Source organism: Capra hircus, chromosome 10, assembly GCF_001704415.2.
Source record: "Capra hircus breed San Clemente chromosome 10, ASM170441v1, whole genome shotgun sequence".
In the NCBI taxonomy this organism is placed as follows: Eukaryota; Metazoa; Chordata; class Mammalia; order Artiodactyla; family Bovidae; genus Capra; species Capra hircus.
In genome coordinates, this window is record NC_030817.1 from 10312403 (window position 1) to 10330732 (window position 18330).

At 42.2% G+C, this 18330-nt stretch overlaps 1 protein-coding gene across 1 annotated transcript in view; it reads left to right on the top strand.

The window, feature by feature from the left end:
* The window catches only part of SEL1L (SEL1L ERAD E3 ligase adaptor subunit), a 56378-nt gene extending 39797 nt beyond the window's left edge, over positions 1–16581 (top strand). Inside the window, exons 13-21 of the mRNA XM_018053891.1 lie at positions 362–439; positions 1551–1613; positions 2916–3003; positions 3317–3465; positions 4293–4458; positions 6217–6291; positions 7256–7428; positions 11737–11865; positions 15279–16581. Coding sequence (XP_017909380.1) covers positions 362–439; positions 1551–1613; positions 2916–3003; positions 3317–3465; positions 4293–4458; positions 6217–6291; positions 7256–7428; positions 11737–11865; positions 15279–15488 — 1131 coding nt within the window. The 3' untranslated portion in view covers positions 15489–16581. The remainder of the gene's footprint in view (positions 1–361; positions 440–1550; positions 1614–2915; positions 3004–3316; positions 3466–4292; positions 4459–6216; positions 6292–7255; positions 7429–11736; positions 11866–15278) is intronic.

The following is an 18330-nucleotide window of genomic DNA, read 5'->3' on the forward strand; positions in this document are numbered from 1 at the left end:
CTCTTGGCTCTCCTTCTCCTCAGGCAGTCACTTACTCCAGACAACTGATTGACCGTGTGACTGCCCTTGGTCAGTGTGAGAAGAAAGACTTATCTTGGGGTTTAAGATTACTTCTCCTGAGATTGATCAGTGCACTGATTTTATGTAGTCATGTTTATAGATAAGTTGTAAATTTGGCATGACCAAGAATATATTAAAAATATCTACCTTTAAGATTTTGCTTTGAATTCTAAAATATCCTGTGGGAAACTATAACAGTTTGTTGAAAGATTTCATGAAATCTTGAGATGAGGTAGGGGAAAAATGTAATTGCTGAGAAGGTTACAGCTCATACTGAAATTAGGGTCTGTCTGTTTTCTAGATGTATTCAGAAGGAAGCGATATTGTACCTCAGAGTAACGAGACAGCTCTTCACTACTTTAAAAAGGCTGCTGACATGGTAAGCCTTCTTGACTCATTGTATTGAAATGTGTGCCATATTCCTGTTATTTTAAGAGATAAGTTTTTAAAGGAATTAATCATCATCAACTTATTCCATAAATTGTTGGAAGTGCTTATGTTAATATGATTCATTTGGATGAATGGATTAGGAAGAAACCTTCTCAATAAAAAGCTATATACATATGTGTGTGCGTGTGTGTATGTGTGTATTAGGGACCAGATCATTGAATATTAAGTCTGTTTCAATTTTACTGAGAAGCTTCCTGGCCAGGAAAATAATGATTTTAGTAAAAGAATTGGGAGTTATATAATTTACCCTGTTTATATTGCAACTTGAGGTAAAGCTTCACTAACTAGTTTTGATCATTATAACACACAAGTTAGACTTTCTTTGGCCCCGAGAAAGCTGCCTCTTGAGTATTTAAGACCCTCCGACGCCAGTGTACGCACGTACCTCTCTGTCAACTAGAACATGTTGGTAACTGGTATTACTACTACTAGTTGTACTAATATGACTAGTACGTGTTGTCCCAAACGACAGTTAAGTTTTTCCTGAAGGGGCACTGTGACACTTGTTTTAAAGATGCTTCTGTCCTTCTGAGTTTCAGGTGAATACTAGATTTTTTCTTTAAGGTCTCAAAGCAGTGATTGTCTTTGTCCCACAATAGTCCAACAACCTTAAGCATACCCTTGCCACTGATCTCAGTGTGTTGATTCTGCCCTGTGGCAGCATCTTCTTTGTTGGGCTGGGAGGTTACCAGTGGAAAACCACCCCCCCCCAAAAAAAAGTGACCTACTTTTAATGTTGGAAAGATTAAACATATCAGTCATGTTTCATATAACAGATTTGTGAGCCAGATAGTCATAAGGTAAGTCACCAAAATTTAATTCTAAGTGAATTTACTCTTAACTGTTTTTCAGCAAATATTGAATGTTAGGTCTCCAAAACTCAGTTTCCTGTGTAGTCTGACGGGAAGGAGGAAATTCTGTTCTGAATTGAAAAACATACTAAGACATGTTTTGAATATGCTTATAAATTATTTCTCTTGCAGTCACTTTTTCTTACCTTTTTTTTTTAATGAATCCTTTCATTTTGGTCTGGTTGGCAGGGCAACCCAGTTGGACAGAGTGGGCTTGGAATGGCTTACCTCTACGGGAGAGGAGTTCAAGTTGTAAGTTTTCAGTCCTAACGTTCTGACTTCAACAAGCAGTCAGCTGGTGACGTAGGGAAGTGTTCCTTAACTAGCTCCCAGTCCCAGGTGAGGCTGTTCATTTGTAACTAGAGCTCAACCTGGGCCATTCTTTCTTGGGTTGGGTTCCCTGCCAGCCCTCACCCCGTCCCACCATAGCAGCAGCCTTCTTGACATGGCTTTGTCTCTGGCGCCTTCTCAGGGTGTGAAACTGTTTCTCATGCTTCCATCTCTGCTCTTCGTCTCACTGACTCTCCCATCCCTCTCAGGCTTCAGTATCTCCAGGCCGTGTCTTCACTCAGGCCTAAGAAAATTCTCAAGTCCTGTCGTGTAGAAGGAGGAAGGCTGTCTGCGCTGCCCCTTGCCCTTCTAGCTGCCACTGCTCTCCTTTCCATCCCTTTCCTGCAGTCCAGGTCTCTCCAGAGAAGGAGCTCCGTGAGCTGCTGCCATTCACCCCTCAGCTCTCAGCAGTCAGGCTCCCACCTCCTGTCACTGCTCTGCACGGCTCAGCGGTGACCTCCCCCGTGTCGGCCCGCACGGCGCTGGTTCTGCCTCCCTGGACTCTCTCCTCCTCGGGGCCGTCCGGGTTTTCCGGGGCCACTGCGCCTCGTTCCTCTGAGCTTCTTGCTCACGCTGGAGGCCCTGGATCCTCATCACCATCCCCACCTCTGTACGATCTCCCAAGCCATGTATTATTTTAATCTGGGCCCAAACTAAGAGCTCGGTAGAGAATTCTAGTCTGTAGACATTCCCTAGCATGAAAGATGGGGCTGTGGTCATTTTGATTTCCTTCTAGTCATTTTAGGATAGTAGAATCCAGGAGTGTCATTTGTTTCTTTTTCTCTGGGGCTATCATGATATTTGAAATATGATAATGATGTTTGATAAGCTGTTCAGGGGAGGAACTAATAAGGAGAGAATAATTTTTCTTATTTAATGTTTAAAAATTGAGGTTTAAAAGGGTTTGTTGACTAATAGAAAAGCTGTGACTGTTTCTTAATTTTTGGTCTGCTGTTTTAGTAGTGTTGCTTATGCTTTCTGAGAGCAGACATGCAAGTTGTTTCACAAAATAATGTATTTGTTTTTCTTCACTGTCTTAAATGTTAATCCACCATGACTTAAAAAATATTACCATCTGTGTATTATTAGAAAGAAAGTCTTTTAATGACTTCAGGAATATTGTGTGCTTTGTGAATTCTTTTTATGAATGAATCTCCTGACTTCAGAATATGTCAGCTTTTCGAGCCTTCTCATCATGTGATCATGTGACCTCTTTTTCTCCAGAATTATGATTTGGCACTGAAGTATTTCCAGAAAGCTGCTGAACAAGGCTGGGTGGATGGGCAGCTGCAGCTTGGCTCCATGTACTATAGTAAGTAATGATGGATACTCCAGATCTAAATTCCCTGTTTTCCTCTCGATGTCACTGTGATACGGAAGTGAGAGCTATTGAGTTTCTATCTGATTAATGTCCTCCCAAGTCAATAATTTGTGCACATCTTGTATTGCCCTGTAGAATATATTAATCTGTGTTAATGTGTAAATCTATATTAATAAGATTCACATCATTCTGGAGTAAGAATTCTGAGTTTCATTTAGTTTTAGTCCTAAGTAAGGTTTCTCTGATGCTTTAGCTAAATCACACTTAACACTGTTCCTGACCTCTCATGTGATTTTCCTTACAGACGGCATTGGAGTCAAGAGGGATTACAAACAAGCCTTGAAGTATTTTAACTTAGCTTCCCAGGGAGGCCATATCTTGGCTTTCTACAACCTGGCTCAGATGCATGCCAGCGGCACCGGTGTGATGCGATCATGTCACACTGCAGTGGAGGTACGGGCGCTTCTGTGCTTGCCCGGGAGGAGAGTCTGCTGTTCTGATTCTGGTTCTCTTTGTATGGTTTCTTCTAGAGTAGAGACAGACTCGGCTGACTAGCACTGAGACACTGAGGGAAGGCTCTGACTGTCGCGCTTACTGATTCAGTTTGTCTGTCCCCCTGGAATCAGCCTTTATAAGAGTGGATATTATTGTCTCTCTGGCACCTCAGACAGTATCTGAGACATAGCACAAAAAGCGTGTGTTAAACGAATGTTGCAGGGGGAATCCTAATATCTCCTAGCTGGAGCCTTTCCTCTTTAGCTTTCTCATGATTGGCACCTCAGAGGAACATTGTTAAACGCTTAGCACAGTTTCTAAGGGCTTCCCAGGTGGCACAGTGGTAAAGAATCCACCTGCTAATGCAAGAGACGTGAGTCCGATCCCTGGGTTGGAAAGATCCCCTGGAGAAGGCAAGGGCAACCCACTCCAGCATTCTTGCCTGGAGAATCCCATGGACAGAGGAGCCTGACGGGCTACAGTCCCCGGGGTCGCAAGGATGGGGACAGGACAGCATGCACACACAAAGTTTCTAAACCTCTCTGTGCTTCAGTTTCCTTCCTCGTAAAGTGGAGCTGTTACTGGGACTTACCTCATGAGAGGGTGGCCCCTCACAGGAGGAGTGAGTGAGCTACTGTTCAAATTAGTATCCCGGATTTATATATGTATATATATATTTTTTTAATAAAATTGCCAGAGATTCAGACAGCAAGCTTAACAATTGCTTATAGCCAATGTGCAAAAAATGATTTCTGACGCACCTCTCTTTTTTCCTGTCCTTACAGTTGTTTAAGAATGTGTGTGAACGGGGCCGGTGGTCTGAGCGGCTCATGACTGCTTACAACAGCTACAAGGACGGGGACTACAACGCCGCTGTGATCCAGTACCTCCTGCTGGCCGAGCAGGGCTACGAGGTGGCGCAAAGCAACGCAGCCTTCATCCTCGACCAGAGTAAGGCCCACTCCCGTCCTGCCTGGGGGTTGGAACACAGGGTGCATGTCAGGATCAGTTCAGTCGCTCAATCATGTCCGACTCTTTGCGACCCCATGGACTGCAGCACGCCAGGCCTCGTCCATCACCAACTCCTGGAGTTTACTCAAACTCAGGCCCATTGAGTCGGTGATGCCATCCAACCATCTCATCCTCCGTCGTCCCCTTGTCCCGCCTTCAATCTTTACCAGCATCAAGGTCTTTTCCAATGAATCAGTTCTTCACATCAGGTGGCAAAAGTATTGGAGTTTCAGCTTCAACATCAGTCCTTCCAATGAACACCCAGGACTGATCTCCTTTAGGATGGACTGGTTGGATCTCCTTGTTGTCCAAGGGACACTCAAGAGTCTTCTCCAACACCACAGTTCAAAAGCATCAATTTAAGACATCAAGTTAACTTGTTTAAACAGAAAAGTCACAAAGATATTTCTTTATTGAACTGAACAGCCCACATGCTCAAGTTATTTTACCTCAGATCTCTAAGCCATCAAAGTGAGTTTTATGGAGTTGTCACTAGAAATAGATCCAACATTGATCATAAAATTAACTGCTTTCAGTTAAATACATTTTTCAAACTACAGCAAATACAAAAATATTGTTTTTCCAGTGGCATATAGATTCCTAGTGGTTCAGTGTGAAATGTCAGACTGGATGAAGCACAAGCTGGAATCAAGATTGCAGGGAGAAATATCAGTAACCTCAGATATGCAGATGACACCACCCTTATGGCAGAAAGTGAAAAGGAACTAAAGAGCCTCTTGACGAAAGTGAAAAAACTGGCTCAATATTAAGAAAACTAAGATCATGGCATCCGGTCCTATCACTTCATGGGAAATAGATGGGGAAACAATGGAAACCAGGACAGACTTTATTTTGGGGGGCTCTAAAATCACTGCAGATGGTGACTGCAGCCATGAAATTAAAAGAAGCTTGCTCTTTGAAAGAAAAGCTATGACCAACCTAGACAGCATATTAAAAAGCAGAGACATTACTTTGCCGACAAAAGTCCAGCTAGTCAAAGCCATATTGTTTCCAGTAGTCACGTATGGATGTGAGAATTGGACTGTAAAAAATGCTGAGCGCCGAAGAATTGATGCTTTTGAACTGTGGTGTTGAACGAGACTCTCGAGAGTCCCTTGGACTGCATGGAGATCGAACCAGTCAATCCTAAAGGAATTCAGTCCTGAATGTTCATTGGAAGGACTGATGTTAAAGCTGAAACTCCAATATTTTGGCCACCTGATGCAAAGAACTGACTCATTTGAAAAGACCCTGATGCTGGGAAAGGTTGAAGGCAGGCGAAGAAGGGGACGACAGAGGATGAGATGGTTTGAAGGCATCGCCGACTCGATGGACATGAGTTTGAGTAAACTCCAGGAGTTGGTGATGGACAGGGAGGTCTGGCGTGTTGCAGTCCACGGGGTCGCAGAGTCACACATGACTGAGCGACTGAGCTGAGTGGTTCAGTAAGTAGTCTCATTATTAATTCTGTGGTTAAAACATGCCTCGGGAAGCAGTGTTGTCATGAATGCAATGATTCCTTTGAACTCAGTATTTTATTCCAATACTTGTTTAATTGCAATAACTTTTTCATTTAGTATTTTATAGCCCATTTCTTATTTAAATTATGCTGCACGTATCCACCCTGGTTTGCAGACGAAGCCTAAAACTCTAGTGCCTTTCCTTAAACGCCTGGTTTGTGTTTCATTTTCCTTGCAGGAGAAGCGACCATCGTAGGTGAGAATGAAACTTATCCCAGAGCTTTGCTTCACTGGAACCGGGCCGCTTCACAGGGTGAGTGGTTGGTTAGTTCTAGAATAAGAGTTTAACCTGGGGGCCTTTCTTTATTGTATGTTTGTTTTTATCTTCCATAATAAGGGTTAGATCATATTATTCATGACTTTAAACGGAGATACTGTTACTTAACTTGTTTGCCTGATTGGTATTCATTCTTAGAATGAGTTCTAATCCCAGGGTTTTTAAATTGAACTACAGGATCTTTATACTGGACATTTACATCATTCTATGCTTTACTCTGATTTTTAGTTTGAGTCTAGTGTGTTGTGTAAAATGACGATTGAATAAAATGTGTAATAGAACATAGGTGTAAAACGTAAGATTTCAGCCTTTCCCCACTCTTTTTTGTTTGACTATTTCTTTCTCATGCATACTACTCCCAACGTTATCTGCCCCTCTGTTCTCCTATACAGTGCTCCAGTTGAACTATATAAAATGTTAAATGACACAGTAGAATACAGTGACCATTTGAAGAGTATTGTTAGTGAAGTAGAGATTACACCCACTTTGTTTGCCTCTCCCTGACTATTAAAAAGCCTTCTTCAGAAGTCCAGCTCTTCTGATTTAAATTGTTTACTGAATTTGTAGCTTGGCTGAAGAAATTGCTATAAAGTTTGTGTGTTATAAGATGGACTTCCCAGGTGGCGCTAGTGAGAAAGAACCCACCTGCCAACTCAGGAGACTCGAGTTCTGTCCTTGGGTCGGAAAGATCCCCTGGAGCAGGAAATAGCAACCCACTCCAGTATTCTTGCCTGGAAAATCCCAAGGACCGCGGAGGCTGGCAGGTTACAGTCCATGGGGCCACAAAGAGCTGGACATGACGGAGCACGCACATGCACGCCGTGTGTTATAAATTAACATTCTATTTTATGGAAGCGTGTTAGCAGGAGGAGAAATAGGAGTTTCATCTGCTTTAAACACAGGTTCTGATGGGGAGTTTTACATTTACCCACTCTTTCAGGCTACACTGTGGCTAGAATCAAGCTTGGAGACTACCACTTCTATGGCTTCGGCACGGACGTGGATTACGAGACGGCGTTTATTCACTACCGTCTAGCGTCTGAGCAGCAGCACAGCGCACAGGCCATGTTTAACCTGGGCTACATGCATGAGAAGGGGCTGGGCATTAAACAGGTGGGCGCGACCAGATGTGTGCATGCTGTCGTTTTGATCTGGGGGAAAGCATCTTCATTTTTATAGGAAATAGGCTTCCTTTGGAGTGTGCTCACGTCTTAGGTGCTAAGTTAGAAGCCAGTCTTGTAGTATTTCGAAAGAGTTCCCTGCACCTCCCTCACCCTCAAGCGTACGTATGTGATGATAGCTGCACTGTTGTATTTAGGGTATTAGGCCAAAGACAGATCCATACACGTGGAAAACCATCGCTGCCTCTGCTGTTAACTCCTGTTTGAGAAACTGTCCATCAACAGCCAAATTCTGTCGTTTCTAAATTATTTTGAAATGAATTAAAATGTTTGCTACTGATGAACATATTCTCACTCTTACACCTTCCTACTGGAGTCTAATGTTCTTTAGACCTGTGGTCATGCAAGTTTCTGCCTGTGTTAAAATAACTTTGAAAAACATATCCTCTTATACATTTTTAATTTGACATTTAAAATTTCTCCCAAGTTTCAAAGAGTCTTAAGTTCTAGCTATTTTAAATACTAAAATTTTTATAAATGGAATGACTACATTACTTTAAATCCCAAAATAATTTGATACCCTCATTATTTTTGAAAAAAGCATGGCAAATTTGTTAGTAAAAATTGTATCTTTTACTTTTCTCCCTGAATTTATATTTTAGTCCATTATTCCCAAAAGTTATGTACCAGTGTAATATACTGATCACTGTCATGCTTATCCAAAACAAAAAGTATGTAAATTCAAATTTGAATTTTATTTCCTGTGATTGCAGGCGGTGTTGAGAAAAATTAATGGGATATTATTATCATAGTCAATTATGAATATACTATTGATCTCATCAAACTCATGATTTTATAAAATTTTACTTTCTCTAATATTTAGAATGCATCTTTGAGATGAATAGAGCATTTTAAAAAATTATTCTAAGTATTGTGGAATAGATTAAGCATTCTGTTCTCCATTTTATAAATATGTGAATGGAACCTCGTTTACATAAGTAAGTACATGGGAATGGGAAGAATTCTGTAGCAAGGTTCATGGTTCTTTAAATGGCTTTAGAGTGCTGTGCGGAGAAGGCAGTGGCACCCCACTCCAGTACTCTTGCCTGGAAAATCCCGTGGGTGGAGGAGCCTGGTGGGCTGCAGTCCATGGGGTCGCTAGGAGTTGGACACAAACTGAGCGACTTCACTTTCACTTCTCACTTTTATGCACTGGAGAAGGAAATGGCAACCCACTCCAGTGTTCTTGCCTGGAGAATCCCAGGGACGGGGGAGCCTGGTGGGCTGCCGTCTATGGGGTCGCACAGAGTCAGACACGACTGAAGCGACTTAGCAGCAGCAGCAGCAGCAGCGTGCTGTGCTGTGTTGGTCAGTGTGGGCTCTGAAACAGTGCCACAGAGCAGTGGCTTAAGCAACAGGCCTTTATTTCTCCCATTTCTGGAGGCTGGGAAGTTGAAGGCCAGGGTGCCTACAGGTTTGGTGTCTGGTGAAGGCCCTCTCCTCTCTGTGGCCTCTCATGAGGAAAGAGGGAGAGAGAAGCAGCAAGCTTGTTGAGGATTCTGATGAGGACGTTAATTCCTTTCATGAGTGCTTGTCCCCTTAGGACCTCACCCAACCCCGATAACCTCTCAAAGCCCTCACATCTTCATACCTTAGGGCATAGTTTCACATACAAATATTGGGATAATACAAACATTTAGTCTGTAACATATGCCAAAAATCAGATTATTCTGTCATCGAAGTTATTTCTAAGGATCCATCACTGGATAACTTGGGCAGGTCCCCCCTTCAGTTCTGTTGAAAACAACAAATTAGAAACTAGAGGCTTGCAGAAAGAGGTGTTCCCTGGTCACTGGGCTCAACACTTTCTCAGTTTCTGGGAGTCACATCTGAAAGGCTTGTTCAGGGCTGATCAAGGAGCTAATGATACTCCTACTCATTTTATTGAATTTGAGTATTTTATTTGAGTATTTTATTTCCAATGTGTAAGTTTTGATATGTTTATATGAACATTAGATGTTGAATATAGTTTTATCAAGAATCCGGAGCTGCAGGCTGTGCTTTCAGTTCATGGACAGTCTGCTGAGTAGCGCACCTGTTGAAGCCTCCTTGCCCTGTCAAACCAGTCAGCCAAATCCGACTCAGTTTCTATCAGAAGGCCTGACTTTGTTAATTCAAATAAAATTAATGGGTTTGATGCCTAAAAAGATCACACGTAAGTTGTGGTTTTTACACATTTAGTAATAATTTGCAAAGACAATCAGAATTAAAGTAATAAAACTCTTAAGTTAAAAAAAATCTGTTTGTATAATAAGCTGTACAACAAGAAAATTAGTGCTTTTTGCATCATAATTTAATTTGTAATGTTATACAAATTTAATTTGTAATGTTATACAAAGCTTATGCAAATTCTTACAAATAAAGACTGATGAAATGCATAGTATTCCTTTGATTAGAGTTAAGGGAGAGACTGCTGGGATCCATAATTTTTTTTAATTTATTTATTTTTAATTGAAGGATAATTGCTTTACAAGAATTCTGTTGTTTTCTGTTAAACCTCAGCATGAGTCAGCCATAGGTACACATATGTCCCCTCCCTCTTGACCCTCCCTCCCATCTCCCTTCCCATCCCACCCCATGGTTGGTATGGAGCCCCTGTTTTGAGTTCCCTGAGACGTACAACAAATTCCCATTGTTTATCTATTTTACACATGGTAATGTAAGTTTCCATGTTACTCTGTCCATACATCTCACCCTCTCCTCCCCTCTCCCCTTATCCATAAGTCTGTTCTCTATGTCTGTTTCTCCATTGCTGCCCTAAAAATAAATTCTTCTGTACCATCTTTCTAGATCCCGTATCTATGCATTAGTATATACGATATTTATCTTTCTCTTTCTGACTTCCTTCACTCTGTAAAATAGGCTCTAGGCTCACCTCACCCATCCCATTAGAACTGACTCAAACATGTGCCTTTTTATGGCTGAGTAATATTCCACTGTGTATGTGTACCACAACTTCTTTATCCATTCATCTGCCGGTGGGCATCTGGGTTGCTCCGTGCTCTAGCTGTTGTGAGTAGTGCTGCAGTGAACATTGGAGTGCATATGTCTTTTTCAATTTTAGTTTCCTCAGGGTATACGCGTAAGAGTGGGATTGCTGGGTCATGTGGTGGTTTTATTCCTAATTTTTTAAGGCATTCCATCAGTTTTAATAAGGCATTATGATCACCTTTTCCTGTTTGTTTTCTATTTTTTAAATAAATGAGATATTTCATACTCTAAAAACTAACCAATCCAGCATCCAGTATAGATAGAAAAATTTAAGTATTAAACAAGATGAGGATTGGTGATAATTGGAATAAATAATTCAGGATTTGATTGATAAGATTTAATTTCTCTATCGAATCATCCACACAGAGTCCATGGATCACATAAAGTTTGATGCGTGATCTTGAAAAATATGACCGTGCAAGTAAAATGTGTTTTTTTAAAAATCAAAGACACTCACCATCCTGTCACTTTTGTTTGAAGGTGCTCTTCTTTTTAACTAACGACTTGCCTAGGGACAAGTACAGAGAAGAGCTGGAAGTAACTGCTTCTATTTAAATGTGCAGAAAAAGTCAGTCTTAGCGTTTAGTCTTTCTTTACCGTGTCTCATGGAATTCTTACCTACGAATTTAGTATTCTTTGACAATATTCAGGGCATGAGAGAAGTGGGGTTGTTAAATGAGATTTTTGCAACTCACACCATCCCATTCTACCATTTATCTGAAGGCAGAGCACCCTCATCTGAGCCAAAGTTAGTAATAATTTGTTTCCCCCTTTACAGAAATACATCTAAGACAGGGAAAGAGAGAATTGAGAAACCCCTAACACCCCTTAGGAAACTTTTGAGTATGTCCACCCCAGTATAAAAATCTCTACTCCAGACAGAAACCAGAGATTCCTTACGCTGACTGGTTTATAAGTAGGAAAAATTAACTTGAGACATGCAGGTCACCCTGGAAGTCTCTGGGTTAACAGTGTTATGCACAGACATTATATATAACTATGTCCAGCAAGGGGGATGTCAGGTCAGGGACATACAGGTTACCTTTTAAATTTTTTCCATTAAATTCTTCAAAAGTAAGCAGTTAGATAATTAAAAGAAATTTTACCTAATTCAAAGCTTGAGTCTTTCTTTCAGTAAGGCAAATTTTAAAATGAAACTTGAAAGGTAAAATAAACTTTCCGAACATGTAAATAGTAATTATTTTTACTTTAACAAGAAATGAATCTTGGCTTATTACCTCTGTTACAGGATATTCACCTTGCAAAGCGTTTTTATGACATGGCAGCCGAAGCCAGCCCCGATGCACAAGTACCAGTCTTCCTCGCACTCTGCAAGTTGGGCGTTGTCTATTTCTTGCAGTACATACGGGAAACAAATGTAAGTGGTCCACGACTCTTCTAATTAAAATACACAGGCTGTAACCTCAACCCACAGGTTTGGTTTTGCTCAGTCCCTTCTTCCTGGATAAAGGGACCACATCAGGCGAGGGATGAGGGTGCCACAGAGCATTTACAGTTGCCAGGTGGCGTGTGACAGTGGTTCCCAGTGCTAAAGGGCGTCCCAAGTCGTGCAGCAGTGAAGAACCCGCCTGCTGATGCAGGAGAAGCAAGAGACGTGGGTTCGAACCTTGGGTCGGGAAGATCCCCTGGAATAGGAAGTGGCAAGCTGCACCAGTATTCTTGCCTGGGACATCCATGGACAGAGGAGCCTGGAGGGCTACAGTCCATGGGGTCGCAAAGAGTCAGACACGACCGAGTGACTGTGCATGCGTGCACGCCCACTGCTAGTGCGTTTTTCATCTGTGCAGATGTTTTCTGGTTAGGGAAATCTGAGACCAACCCATGACAACTTGAAATAGTAGTTAACTAAATTCAAAAGCATTTACTCAGATGACTGCCTAGCAGTAACTCAGACCAACCACTTAAAAAGAGAACTTAAAACATGGGAAGAAGTAGAACCTGAGAGCCTGCCCAGGCTGTTGTACTTCAGATTCTTCTGCTAGTGAAACATGTTAAAAACAGTACCAGAAGTGTTTGCTAAAAATACCTAGAATTATTTAAATGTGCTCAATGGTAGATCTTGCTAGGAGGTGGGTGGGTTACCCATTCTCTTCACAGCTACCAGCTTAGTTTCCAGCACAGTGCTCTAGGGTTCTCCAGCTGTCTGTTTTGCTTACCGTACCTGTCATCCCTCATGACGGATTCACTGGTGCAGCATTTAACTCTGAAAGTCCTAAAAGGTATGCAGAAAGAAGGGCTGTTTAGCTTTAATTCACTCCAGGCCAGAAAGGGATGATGTCAACCTTTAGTTGGCACCTTTCAGGATGAGTTGATGCACCCTTTCACCGTTGGATTCCAGAAGGGGCTTCACTCGGTGTTAACATATGTAGATCGAGGCCTTGCTGCTTCAGCATCCAGAAGACGAAATTCGTTTTGCAGCCCTAGCTGACACACCAAGGTTCTCCACGTATAGGGCTCCTGAGGGCTGAAGGTGCTGGCGTCAGTCCTGTCCTCTGCTTATACACTCGTAATCAATGTATGATTGTTTGGTAGCATGAGCCAGGTACGCTGTGCGCTCTGCTGTCAGTAACTCAAAGCATCTTTGTTCCTTTCACTGAAAAGCTAACAGTGTGGCCACCGGCTCTTTCTCTCTCAGGACTATTTCAGCTAAACTATTGATTACATGTGTATTACATTATTATCCATATTTACCTAATTATCAGTATTGAGCACAGTCTAGGATTTGGTCATGTAATACTCCATAATAAGTTATGTTTTACCCCAAGGTATAGGAAAACAATAAGATGCCCCATAATCTTACTACCTGAATATTCTCCCACCTTCCCTGCAGAAGGAGTAAGAAGTACTGATGGTAAGAAAGTCAAACAGTACAGAAGAACAGAGTCTCCTGTTGTAGGTCCTACCCCAGGAAACTATTAGTTTCTTATAATTTTTTTCCAGAAAAAATTAGGTTCTATACCTACAAATGTATATTATGGGGACCTTTTAAGTGTAGTTTTATTTAAACATAAAGGATTACGCCCCATATTTCCTTTCTTCTTGGTGGGTAAGTAGCAGTCAGAAAATACTGGGAATATCTTAAGCAACATTAAAATATGATATACAAAGAACATAATTTTAAAGTTCAGTTTTAGCAGTCAATTATAGTTACTGCTGCTGCTAAGTCACTTCAGTTGTGTCTGACTCTGTGTGACCCCATAGACGGCAGCCTACCAGGCTCCCCCGTCCCTGGGACTCTACAGGCAGGTACACTGGAGTGGGTTGCCATTTCCTTCTCCAATGCATGAAAGTGAAAAGGGAAAGTGAAGTCGCTCACTCGTATCCGACTCTTAGCGACCCCATGGACTGCAGCACACCAGGCTCCTCCACCCATGGGATTTTCCAGGCAAGAGTACTGGAGTGGGGTGCCATTGCCTTCTCCACAATTATAGTTAAATCCTAATTAAAAAGCATTATTTGTGCAGCTATTAAACCTATGAATCTAACTATGATTCATATGAAACCTTTGAAACTAACACCTTCAGTTACAGTACATGGACGACCGTAGTAAAATAGCCCTGCCGTCATTAGAAGAAGCGTTTCAGTAGCAAGTGAGTCATCACTGGAAACGGGTCATAGTTGTGCCCAGACACTGCTTCCCCAGCCCCGTCCTCCGTCCTCCCCAGTGTTTGTTTCAGATATTTCCTCTGAAAAATGGTTGGAAGTTAGCGTGTTAAGTTACTGACAGGAAGGAGTCCTGTAAGATACTTGTTGATGTTCAGTCACTCAGTCGTGTCCGACTCCTTGCGATCCTGTGGACTGTAGCCGCCAGGCTCCTCTGACCATGGAATTCTCCAGGCAGGAATACTGGAGTGGGTTCCCGTTCCCTTCTCCAGGGGATCTTTCTGCCCCAGAGATCAAACCCGAGTGCCTTTCATTTTCTCAGTTGAACTAATTGTTTCCTTTTGTCTAGTCCTTAATTTTATTAGATTGTTTACTTTGTTAAAGTCTGGTGGGCTTTAATTTTTAGTTATTTTCTTACTGAAGTACAGTTGATGTGCAGTACTCTAGAGTTACAGGTATACAATACAGTGATTCGTCATTTTTATAGATTGCACTCCATGTACGGTTATTATTCGTTAGTGGCTATATTCTCCATGTTGTAGCTTATGTTGTACATAACAGTCTGTGTCTCTTCATCCCGGACCTCTATATTGCCCCTCCTACTCCTTCTCCTCGCGGGTATCCACTGCTTTGCTCTCTCTATCTGAGTCTGCTTCTTTTTTGTTATATTCACTAGTTTGTAAATTTTTCAGATACCACATATCAGTGATATCATACAGTATTTGTCTTTCTGTCCGACTTATTCCACTTAGCATAATGCCCTCCAAGTCCATCCATGTTACTACAGATGGCAAAATTTCACTCTGTTTATGGCTGAGTAATAATATTCCATGGTGTATATGCCCCACATCTTCACTCACCAATTGATGGACCCTTAGGTTGCTTCCGTATCTTGGCAATTATGAATTATGCTACTATGATCATCGGAGTGCATGTATCTTTCAGAATTAAGTGTTTTTGTTTTTTTCAGATAAATAGCCAACAGTGGAACTGCTGGGTCATATGGTAGTTTTTATAGTAAAATCTTTTTTCTAAAAAAAGACATTGCAGAATATTACTAAAACCAATTGTTTCAATAAATTCTGTATTTATCTCTTAATTTGTGAGGTAACTTTCCTAGCTTTACATTTCAGTGATCGTAACGATTTTTGTGTTATTCTCACTAAGATTCGAGACATATTCACCCAACTTGATATGGACCAGCTCTTGGGACCTGAGTGGGACCTTTACCTCATGACCATCATCGCGTTGCTGTTGGGAACAGTAATCGCCTACAGGCAGCGGCAGCACCAGGACATGCCTGTCCCCAGGCCCCCGGGGCCACGGCCGGCCCCGCCGCAGCAGGAGGGGCCCCCAGAGCAGCCGCCGCCGCAGTAACCCCTTGCGTCCCCCCAATGGACGACAGACAAGGAAAGGGTTTGCTGAGAACGCTTGCATTCGATGTAGGACTTTGGATCAGTGGTCGCCACCTCCTGGAAGAGGCACAAGGAAGCGTTGAATTCCTAAAGCTGCTTGGAATCTGATGCCTTTATTTTCAGGGATAAGTAACTCTTACCTAAACTAAGTTGAATGTCCGTTTCAGTGCCGTATGGAATAACAGCTCTCAGTGGCTTCCCCCGCCCCCCTTTTTTGACCCCGGAAACATTTACGAGACACTCACAGTGGTCATGTCCACTGTGTCCAGCTATCTTTCTTGGGTCCCTTCAGTCACTCTTTCAGTGTGCATAAGTTCTGTCAGCCGTCTTGAAGGTCTTATGCATTGACACTAAAACTGATCAATGAAAAAAGGAAAACCCAGTTAGTTGCAAATTTAACCTTAACATGTTTGAAAGTCTGAAAATAGAACTTGCCTTTTAAGTTAAGGGAAAAAAAAAGTCCTCACAGTGTTTCAGAACTGTGATAACCAAGGAACTTTGATCAGTCCATATGCAAGTATACATATTCAGCATATTTGTTCCTTTAAAAGGGAAGGTTGGGCGGTTTCTTATTATCGGTGATTGATTGTCATACTTTATACCATACTTCTCTCCTTCAAAGACTGAAAGGCCTTGTTAAAGAGTTTTATGTGAACTTCATTTCCTTGGAGTGGAGTATATAGAAGACTTTGTGAACTGACTCCTTGAGCTAACACATGAACTTGTCCCACCTGCGCGGTGTAGTTTGCTTGTTTGTCACAAGTGTGCAGAGCCTTTATCTGCAGCCAGAGGCTGGACTGAATGGGAGAATTAGAAAGCAATATTGAAGGACTCTGGGTGGGGTACCAGGATCACAGACACACTTTTCCCGCATTTGTTCCCAGGATTCATTTTATTAACACTTTGTATTTCTTACTGCAAAAGAACAGACCATCCTCCTGAACTCTTTAAATGTGAAATATCCTTGCCAGGCTATGGCAGACAGAAACTACCATTACAATACCAAAACTCTAGAGAGTCAGAGATGCATTAAAATCAGTGGTTGAAGAAAGCTACTAGAGCCTCTTTGTTCAGATAGATTTTTGTTTCTGCAGCTTGATGTAACGGGAGAAAATCAACCACTTGTGTAGCTACCATGTTTCACCACCATCCCACTGTTAACAGGAGGAAAAGCAAGGCTGTTACACTTCAGAACTGTCTGCTTAAGGAGTACAGAGAACAGCCACCATGGCACCAACAAAGAACACTGAGAACATCACATACATGAGTGAAAACTTCAGCCAAACTCATACTCCTTTTTACGGTTGGATGGCAGTGGTCGCTAGCCTGTATCCAATCTGAGACCCGCGTAGTGTCTGAGCAGGCTTTCTGCACTTGCTGACCTCCGTCTGTTTGTATTAATTTTTATACTCTTTCCATAACCCCTCATGTGCCAGAAAACTTGAAGAGTTCCTTACCTGTAGACTTGTAAACCTTTGGTTTTTGAAGTGGGAATTGTATTTAGAACTAGGTCTAATCAGTCCGTAAGGAAGCTGAGGGCTCTAAATGTGAAGGGGTGTGTGTGTGTGTGTGTGTGTGTGTGTGTGTGTGTGTGTGTGTGTGTGTGTGTCTGTGTGTGTGTGTGTGTGTGTGTCTGTGTGTGTGTGTGTGTGTGTCTGTGTGTGTGTGTCTGTGTGTGTGTGTCTGTGTGTGTGTGTGTGTGTGTGTGTCTGTGTGTGTGTGTCTGTGTGTGTGTGTCTGTGTGTGTGTGTGTGTGTCTGTGTGTGTGTGTGTGTGTGTGTCTGTGTGTGTGTGTGTGTGTGTCTGTGTGTGTGTGTGTGTGTGTGTGTCTGTGTGTGTGTGTGTGTGTGTGTGTGTGTGTAGAGTATTACGAGAAACCTGGTGAGCAAACTTTGCTCCTGGATAGTTGCTTCTAAACCTGAAGAGGTGGTCACAGCGAGAACCACGTGTGTAAATGCAGATCTGAAAGGTAGGACATTTTACCCTTAGAAGTGTAGTGTCGCTTTGGGCAACTCATGTAAATACTGAGACTTCTGTTCGCTGTTGTACATGAGAGATTTGCGTGCATTTGGTACAGGATGTTCGTGTCTTCACCTCTGCCTCTTCTCCCCACCCTTCAAAGTAAGTATGATCCACCGTCACGGCCCCTCTCCGTTTCAAAGAAACGATTTCAGTTTATGTAAACGTTTAACAACTAAACTTCCGTGTTTTTCTGCCATCCACCTAATTTCTCCTTTAGCAGTATTCTTGTCTTTTTATCTTTCCTTCCCTCTTAGTACTTCCAAAAAGACAATTCTTCAACAGTGCTCTCTACCCTGAGGCAGACGGGAAAGGCCGGTCTTGTTCTCCAGGCGATGACAGGCTTCCTGTTGGTGTGCCTCTTGCCCTTGTCCTTTTTATCCATCTTCCAAATTGGTCTTTTTCTGCTGGCCTTCGTCCACCTCCTGTTTCACCCTGGCTCATTTGCTACTGGCAGTTTGAACGGTAAACCTAAAATAGCTTAGTTCCTGTGACTTCATTCAAAGACTTGTCTCGAAATCCTTGGCTCCCTTCCTCGGTCTGTACAAGGGACCTGATACCTAAACAAATAGGAACTGGGTTTCTCCTAAAATAACGCTCAATACTTAACCTAATCAAATGGCATCCATTTGAATACAATGACAGTAACTCAAGCTAGTTAATGTCAGTGACATTAAACCAACTCCAGGATTCAGGAGTTTTAACGTTAGGATTTAGAGTTAGCAGGTAGAGTGGCTCCACCTCTCCGCGGTAGCCCAGCTCTCCCCGTCCCTGTGAGAGGCTGT